This window comes from Thermobia domestica, chromosome 3 (assembly GCF_964235325.1).
Source record: "Thermobia domestica chromosome 3, izTheDome1.hap1.1, whole genome shotgun sequence".
NCBI classification, from domain to species: Eukaryota; Metazoa; Arthropoda; class Insecta; order Zygentoma; family Lepismatidae; genus Thermobia; species Thermobia domestica.
Genome location: NC_137456.1, coordinates 71,126,304 through 71,136,416, shown reverse-complemented (window position 1 = coordinate 71,136,416; position 10,113 = coordinate 71,126,304). Strand labels below are relative to the sequence as shown.

Here is a 10,113-nt window from a genome sequence, read left to right as displayed (position 1 = left end):
AAGGAGGCCCCGGAGGGCATTTCATCATATAACATTTTCGCTTTATTTTGACCTGTAGAAAAGCGCTCTGTGGTCCGTGGGCGCCATTTTTAGAACACCCGATATATATCATATATATCATATATATATATATTATATATATATATATATATATATATATATATATATATATATATATATATATATATATATCATGGACTCGATTTTGAAAGTTAACTGAGGTATAAAACAGAAATAAAAATCCACCAAGATCAATGCACTTCATGTTTTGTAAGTGAATAAGATATTGAAGTAGGTAGGAGCTACGTAGTAGCTAGTAGGTGTCTTTAGAACCAACCATTTGTACTGTTGTATGTTTACTAAACAAAGAGAAATAGTAACTAACACTATCATTACTTACAGGCACGTTACGTGAAAGAAAAACAATCTAGGAGGCATTATGTTCTGGTCAATTGACAATGATGATTTTAGAGGCAAATGTCACAGTAAACCTTACCCCTTGATTGAAGCTGGAAAACAAGCCTTGTTCTCTGGATCGTCACGATCACCTTCAGGGTAAGAAAGACACACTATTACTAATATGACTGCTTAATTGAAACAAACTCAAAAGTCTTTTGTTCTTACCAAGGACGATTGTTCTTGAACGTATTTACCAAAGATTTTAAGGAACGGGTCCTTCAGGTAGCGATAGTAACACTACACTATTTACAGTAGAGAAAAGTAACAGAAAAGCGCACATACATTTGGATAATGGATTAAAATTTAGTTCAATGAACATAACAAAAGGCTTTCAGAAACATTCAATGTAGTATTGTTCTTAGGTAATTGAATGGTGTTTATTTACATTCTTTTCGTAAGCATCCCTTAGAAAAGGTTAAAAGAGACGGGTTATTAATGACATCTTTCTTGGCTTAATCTACTCTTATGAGGCTTTTGTTTGATCTAATATGAAACATATCCTATTCTCCAAACGTTTTTCTGTATTACTATATCATTACCAGCTAATGTACAGTAATTTTTTCTTTGTTTAATATGCTATAAATCATCTTAAAAATATTCCATTCATTTTCGATTCATAAATGGCAATTTTTATTTTCATATTTATCACCTAACTACATCAATGTACGCCTTTTTATATAACCACTTAAATATAGATCAATTAATTTTCTTACATCATCTTGTTTGTGAGGTATTAATAAAATGATGATGTATCTTCCAAGATCAAACGTGTCTTTATCTCATTATTTCTTGCATTTCTAATATTTCTCATTTCTTAATATTTTCTTGTAATAGTTTCTCTTTTAAGTCTGTTTCTACCTTTTTTATATCTCGTTTTGACCTTCACCTTAACTCATTAATATTAGCTTTACACTAGAACGTGATTTTTTCAGCATACATCCTTATAGTTGTTCATCTAACACTATGTATATTTTTCATCTTCTTAGAAAAGTCCTAAGCTAAAGAAAGTTTCTTCTCACAAATGTCCGGACTTATTATTATTCCAATGCAGTATTTATTTCTGTAACACAGTTATGCTCATGAAATATTTATGTAATTATTAATAACTTACATAAATGTGAAATGTTCACTCTATATATTTCCAGTTTCGTTCTTCTATTCTTCTACCGCCTGTGATTATGTAACATAATCTACTTTACTAATTTCTTTCGCTTTATATTTTCTATGTCTATAATTCATATTCTGCTTTTTTCTTTGTTTCCAAATACTACTACTTCTCTTTCTTGAATACAACAAAGCGTATTTTCTCTTTTAATTCATTTTCTAAATTCAACCCATCTGTGACAATCATAAATTCTTCTAAATAATCATCATCATAGGATTCTGCCATTACTAGCAGGTCACTTACTGTAACTGAGAACCTTCCATACTCCACGGTCTCCCGCTAACCTCTTCGTCTTCACATACGATTTTTCTGTTTTTATATCGTCCATTAACTGTAGTCTCCTTCGCCCCTTCCCTTTCGTCTCTTTCCTGGCACTATATTTTCTAGCACGTCCCTCATGATACAGTTCCTTCTTAACCAACGCCCCAACCAGTTTCTCTTCCTCTTCTTAATAATATATAAAATTGTTCTTTTCTCCCATCATTTCTAACACCCTCTCATTCGTTTTCCGCTCGACCCAGTTAATTCTCTCCATTCTTCTCCACATCCATATTTCGAAAGCTTCCAGTCGCTTTTCATTTTTCTTGCATAATGTTCATATTTCTGATCCATACAGTACAATATTCCACACGAAGCATTTTATGAGTCTTTTTCTCAACTCTTTATTCAAGATCCCATAAAATAGAATTTTCTTCCTTCTAAAGACTTCTTTCGCCATTCCTATCCTTGCTTTTATTTCACGTTCACATTTCAAATCATTATTAATAATACTACCCAGGTATCGAAAACTAGTTACCTGTTCTATTTTCTCCCCTCCTCCTTCTATATTTGACACCGACCCATTCGCTCCATACCATAGCTTTTGGGTTTCTAACAGTTATTTTCATCCCATATTCCTCCCAGCCCTTCCTTAAGTTTTTTTTAACATCTTATTGATTTTCTATTTAGATTTTACAACAAGCGCCATATCATCTGCAAACCGTGTACACCTAATCATCCTACCTTCTAAATATTTTTGCATTAACTCCATGATTCTTATTTCATGAATACTCCTTCTATCCTTTGTTTACTTCCTTCTCTTAATAAGAAATGTACCATTTTGTGATTTAAATTTTATTTAATAAGTATTATTGGTGTGCAAATATATATAGTTTAAATTTAATTTAGCAGTTCTTCTCACTTTGAAACTATTCGCCATGGTTTATTATATAATAAAGAGTTTCTAATAAGATAATTTTTCCAGAATCGAAAAGTCAACACCTGACTCAAGACGAAGGTACAAAGGAAGTGGAAGAAGGTAAACATAAATAAGACAATTTGCTTTTTGCCACCAGAATATTATTTCTGCTTCTGTAGCCACAGGCACTTCCCTTTTTAAAGAAAAAGGCATGTTTGCATCGTTTGCACCACTCACAACATAATGCATTGTGAAATTGCTAACATACTGTATGTGAAGTTGTATTGATTGTACATTTTGTTGCTTATTTGTGTGTTGAAATTAACGAACTATTACTAACCTTGTTTTGAATTTGTTTATAGTTGATAAACAGTTTGTACAACAGCATGATACAAACATTATATCAAATTGTAAAATATAGCATGAACTAAATACTCCACAGATAATAAGATGCTTTACTCCATTGCTCGTGTTTTGAAAAGTTTCAACATTAGATAGTTCTTGCACAATAACACAAAATTAACAAATTAAAAATGTACATACACAAGCACGAGAGATGTATGTTTGCTAGATAACTGAATAAGAGACTTCTTGTGACACGCTATTTTTCATTATATAATCGCAATATTTTGCAAACTTCCTTCAAAATCGACTTGTGCAAATCAGTTTTATTGACAACGCTCTACAATTAGCTGTTAAATGTTTGAACTCAGTAGGATATGCTTTCCACTATTTTACAAGATATCTAACTAGCAACTGATTGAGTTGTCTTCATAGTTTCACAGTTTTCTGAGTTGCTTCTTCCTAAATTGCAATAAAAGGAAAACATAAGCTCACATATATTTCTGCCCGCTGCCGTTTTTGGCTTATTAAAAGCTATTAGATGTTATCGACTATTTGAAATTTCCCATTTATGTATTGAATATCTTACGATTAAATTTATTCTTTGGAGCTGTATTATCTATTACAAGTAGGACTTATTTTGGAAGTGTAACTGATACCATAAGTTCCATTTTACAGTTTCATAATAGTTTCGAAATATCTTACAGTAACAGTACCGTAAGTTCCACTTAAGTTTGATAATAATTATTCAAATTACTTTTTTAAAAAATAATTCACATATGCCAGAAATAGATGAGTAGTTTCTGTTTTTTTTTTTTTCTGTTAAAACTTGATATTATATGAGTGCCGTAAACAAGAGTCTCCAGAGGTTTAATCCGCACCTTTCAGCAAATTTCATGATTTTTTCAGCATTATACTCAAGTCATTTGTCCCAGTGAAATCATTACTGTGCTGATACATTAGCGTCCATGTTATCTGAGAATATTTTACTTATAAACGAAAATAAACACAAAACATGTAACATTTATAAGGTAAATATTATACAGAAAGAGATATCATAGAAGACTTAACAAAACACAAGAGTTCGTTATCACCTAATTGCAGGAGTAAAAGTGATGGGGAACGCGGGGATGCCGTACCCCCACCTCCAAATTTTATGTACGGCGTCTCCCCAGTTTCTAAAAAATTGCAATGGACAAAGATAGGCAGGGCGTCATACCACTATCTACCGTCCCCCTACCTTTTCAGATCCACTTTTACCCCTGCCTGAGTGTCAATTTTGTTTCAAAGTATGTAACAAAGAAACCAAGGATTAATTTACTAGTCGCTCTTCCAAATTTCTATCGCAAAATTAATGATTCAGGTAAAATTGTAAAAAATTACAAAAAAAGTTCAAAATTTATTAAATCAAAATCACAGTAGAAGAGTATAAAGAAAATGCTATATATCTTATCTGTTTTACAGGAATAATGTGGACACAAACTCTGTGCGTAAATCATCCGGGTCAAGATCTCGCCCAAGGAATCGCCGGCCTGGAGGAAAGAGAACTCGAACATCAACGACTACAACCACAACAACAACCACCACCCCACGACCTGCTTATGACCCCCTCAGCACCCCAGAGCCACCAACCACTCCGGATCCAGGAAGCGGTAAGGATATTTAACGTATCAGTATTTATCCCAATGAAAACTTATGAGCTTTGAAAGAGAGAAATAGATCCCAAAATTCGATATATGTTCTTAAAAACAGAAATAATATTATTTCTCCAGATATTGGTATGGTAATAATACACAGATATAAAGTATAAGTTGTAAATTGCATTTTTATGTAAATCGCAAGACAACATGAGTGTTGTGTATTTAGTTTTCGTTTAGTTGAGGGAGAAAGAGCGAATATGTGCTAGGTATTTTAGAAGAATGATTGATTTAATTTGATTTGATTTTGAGTTTATCATCCCGTTCAGCAGCGAGACTATCATGAGAAATGGACCTACAGCTTAACGTGAGATCCGTACCACATGAGCTCCCACCAGGAATAGAATTCGGTCTCTCATACCAGTTAGAACAATGACACTGCTTCTCAGTTCGAGTTAGTATCAGATTTATTCCCTGATATAATATGGTGTGATTCCTTACAAGACACATCTGTACAAGTTATTGGTAGGAATGGAGTTGATATGTTTGATGAACTTGTGTAGAAGGCTGGGAACATGGACTATAAATAAAATGCTCCTGAAAAGCCTTGAAGACAACTGCACGAGATGATGTTTAAACAAGTACAGATGTCTACAAGGCTCCACAACTAAAGTTATTGTCGATATTCAGTTTCTATTCGATTTTCTCTTTGTCCAATTTTTTCTTACCATTTAATTTTCATTTAGTTTATTTTATGATATACTGAGTATTTAAAGATATTGAATGTCTTCTATGTTATAATAATATACATTTTTAAGATACATTCTCAAAGAATATATTAATTAATTTTTATTTGGTTTGTAATGTATTTTACTTTAACAAATTCATATTTTATATTATTATTCTTTTGTACTATATTCACTCTTCGAGTCACTTCCTCTTCCAATTTCCAAGCCATTTCCCAGAAACACGATTCACAGATTCTCCCTCTCATTTCCAGTTCTTTAAGTCTCAACAGAATTGTTATATTTACTATTACATAGTTGTCAACTTATGTAATCGATGGTGATGTTTTGCTCCGGAATTTGGTTAAATAAAGCAGAATTAATGTTACATATAAGTGGCAGGACAAAGTGTTGTACTACAATATTTTTCACTTATGGAACTTATCACAGTTACAAGTATTCGGCTCTTACAGGTCACTTGCCAGAAATAAAAAATCTTAACTTTTTTATTCCTCTTTACTGAAGATTTCATAAATTTCCTAAATTCATCTGTCAATTAACAGTGGATGAAATAATGAGGAAAGTTGTGTATTACATATACCAGAAGATCGTGTATTGTGTACTGCAAGAAATTTTCTTTTATTAATCTTTTGTTTAATTTTAATCTTATTTTTCTGCTGCGTAATTATAATTTTTTAACATCACCTAGGAATATAGTATTTATTAATTTCAAGTTATGTAAAAAATATTATTTCTGCATTTCTTATTTTCTTTCTTTGTTCAAATACAGATTTCGTGTGCAAAGACGAAGGATTCTTCCCACATCCTAGGGACTGCAAGAAATACTTTTGGTGTCTAGACAGTGGCCCATCACAACTTGGAATCGTGGCTCATCAATTTACATGTCCATCAGGTTTGTCTTTATAATAAATTTTACAAAAAAAAAATGTCGATAGACTCTATAGATGCTATTAATAATTTTATTACTTTCCATTAAACATAATTCGTTAATTTCTAGGAGGAATTCTGGCAAATATTTCGACAATACATTTCTATTTTTAATATATATATAATTTTTATTCAAGCAAAGTTATTAACTGTTTTACCTGTGTCTCCAACAAATTGAAGAGCAATATCAACCATAATAACCCACAAAAATGAAATTTTATAGTACAGTAATGTTTATATGATATAAACTTGATAAAAATTACTAATATATAATTAATGTTTTTTTTTAAATAATAGATTCATAATTACTATTCTATAGATTTAGAAACATACTTTTAGAGTTAATTTTAATGTGCATAGTATAATATTAATAATGTCTAGTTTGTAAGAATCTAATAAAAGAACAGTTTATGTTTGACTTACGGTTCCATATCAAACCAATGTAGCCAATATAGAATATGTAAGAATCGATCAAATCCAAAATGTAAGCGCTAATTGGCCAAAGAAACAAGCAGTAGAGAGAAAATAATTGTATAGTCCATTAATTATATGTAGAGTGTAATGTAATGTTTATGTTTGAATATAAATATTTTCAGGATGATTCAAGTAATGGAATCGAAAATTTTCCCACATTAACCAGATTAAAAGTCGTAGTCATAATCATGAACATTGCTGAATATATGTCACATTAAAAACGTACATGCAATGAAGAAATAAACTTTTTAAAAATTAGGAATATAAGTAAGCTACTGACTAAACATAGGATAAATATGATTTAAAATAACTTAAATCATATGATGGGTTATAAAAAAAATAAAAATAAACAAAATTATACGGTTACACCAACAGAAAGAGAAGCATGTCATAACATAAAAAATGTTTGCAATGCAAAATTACAATAATAATAATAATAGCAACTTACATGAATTGTGTGAAAGAAAAAAGCTTACAAAATGTAATACTTGTGTGAAAACTGCAATGCTTACATACCATGAGAGTTTTTAAGATGTGTCGTAATCACAGTGAGCCAGAATTAGAAAACTTTCCAAATCAGTGTATATAAATTTGTAATAATGAAAATATTTGGAAATTCTATTAAGGTATTCATTTTGGATTCTTTCTGAGTGCCAAGTTCAAATGCATTATGAATTTAAACATACTTTCAGTCCAATTTCTAGAGACAGATAAATTAAGTTTTATGTATATATTGGGAAACAAAATTAGGTCTTTGAGACATTTATGTCAATTTACGTATGAACAGTTATGTCGGATCGAAAGAAAAGGATCATGTAACATAAGTTTGGACATTTGTCGCGTGTGGTGTTTTCGTGAATTTTCAAATATATATTTATTAGTAATTCCCATTGCTTCTCCTAATAGTTTCAATGGACAGTGACACATTTTGTTTAATGCGCTGTTTCACGAAACAAAATATTTTGCATAGTAGCAGAGATACAGCTTTTCACAACAATCTTACTTTACATATACAGCATTTTCAACTGTAGCGATGCTGATTCCGAATCAGGATAATGCTGATAGAATAACCTTGAATCTCGCAATGCACTCTTTGTTGACACTAATAAAAATAGGAAGATTCATCATGGTATTCTGCCATTACTGACAAGCCACTTGCTGCAATTGAGATGTTTCCATCCACTATGGTCTTCAGTTAACTTCATCTTCATAAACGATTTTCCTGTTAATATTCTACATTAACTGTAGCCTTCCTCGCTCCCTTCCTGTCTTTCCTGCAATCATACCCTCTAGATCTAGCACTTCCATGATACAGTTCCTTCTTAGCCAATGTCCCAACCCATTTCTCTTCATCTTTTCAATTACATCTAAAAATGTTCTTTTCTTCCCCCACCATTTCTAACACCCTCTCATTCGTTTCCAGTTAATTCTTTCCATTCTTCTCTACACATGCATTTCAAAAATTGCCAGTATTTTTAAATCACTTTTGCATAATATTAAAATTTTTGCAGCATACAGTACAACACTACATACGAAGCATCCAATGAGTCTTTTTCTCAATTCTTTACTCAAGGGTCCACAAAATAAGCTTACCTTCTTCTTAAATTCTACTTTCGCAATTCCTATCTTGCCTTTATTTAACGTTCGCACTTCATATCATCACTAATAATACTACCCAGGTATCGAAAACTCGTCACCTGTTGTATTTTCTTTCCTCCTACTTCTATATTTGATACTTATCGCTTCGATCTAATTACCATTGCTTTTGTCTTTCTAACATTTATTTTCATTCCATATTCTTTACAGCCTTTCCTCAAGTTTTCTACCATTTTATTGATTCTCTTTCCAGACTTCTCGACAAGTGCCATATTACTTACAAATCGTATTACCCTAATAATTCTATCTCCTACCAAAATAACGTCTTCATTAGTAGGTTCTTTTTCACTATCTCCTCTAAACAGATATTAAATAATGTTGGCGAAAGACAACATTTCTGTCGAATTCCGCTTCTAGTTACGCTCTCCTCTGTCATTTCTTCTTCTATTCTAACACTTATTTGTTGGTTTACATGTAAGTTTATTATGAGTCTTCGATCCTTTCATATCAATCTAACCTTCTTAACTCAACAATAATTCTCAGTTCAAGCGGTTAAAAGACTTTTCTAGATGAATAAATACAACATACACATCTTTCCCTTTTTCTGTAACCTTCACCCATTACCCTTAAGAAGCCACTTGTATCTTTTGTACCGTTACCTCTACTAAACCCGAACTGTTCCTCCTCATTTTTTAAAATTTTTCTTCCATATAGCCTTCTTTTCAGTAATCGAAGTATAATATTTGATGCATGCCATATGAGACTACTAATTCTATAGTCCTCATATTTTTGGGTTCAGTTTCTTATGCAACGATATCATGTTTGTCTTCAGGAATGCTTTTGGCCACCCTCTTATTTCCTATATTTCAGTGCAAAGTCAGAAAGTGCTTTCTTGCCCTTGTCTCCCATATTCTTAATGAATTCGATGGCATATTATCAATCCAAGTTTTCTTTCCATTCCTTATCTCGGATATAGCATTTCCTAACTCATTCCGAAGAATATTAAACCATTTATCATCCCCTCCTACTTCATTTTCTATTTCAACATCTAGACCACGCATGTATCCCTACTCTCATACAAGTCCTCAACATATTCTTTCCATCTTCTTAAGACTTCATTCCTCTCGCTGACTACCTTCCCATTTTCATTTTCTACTGCCACCATAATACCCCTTTGTTTCCTTCGAAGTCCCACAGATTTTACCTCCTTGTACATTTCCCCATATTTCCCAACACTTTTTAATTCTTCTATGTCCTCATGTTTTCTTTTATAAAACTCTTCCCTTGCTCCATATTTTCCCTCTTATAACTCGTTGTTTAACTTCCTGTACATCTTTCTACCCTCTTCTGTATCAACCTGTTTCCACATCTTCCTTTCTCTCACTTTCTGCAACATCTGTTCTGCAACCCATAGTTTCTTATCTGTTTTGTGTTCTCGGTAACCTACTACCTCTTCTGCAGCCTGATGTATACAAAGCTTAATATATTCCCACTTGCATATTAAACTGCATTGAAATCTCCCATCACAATTACGCATTCACTCCTCTTCTTTCTGTCTATAATGTCTACTCATAGTTTTCCTTTACTTCT

At 32.0% G+C, this 10,113-nt stretch overlaps 1 protein-coding gene across 1 annotated transcript in view; it reads left to right on the top strand.

Annotated features, from left to right (window-relative positions):
- Cht6 (Chitinase 6) overlaps nucleotides 1-10,113 on the top strand; it is a 334,867-nt gene that overhangs the window by 285,507 nt on the left and 39,247 nt on the right. Inside the window, 4 exon segments of the mRNA XM_081751078.1 lie at nucleotides 419-555; nucleotides 2,868-2,921; nucleotides 4,608-4,795; nucleotides 6,296-6,418. Coding sequence (XP_081607204.1) covers nucleotides 419-555; nucleotides 2,868-2,921; nucleotides 4,608-4,795; nucleotides 6,296-6,418 — 502 coding nt within the window.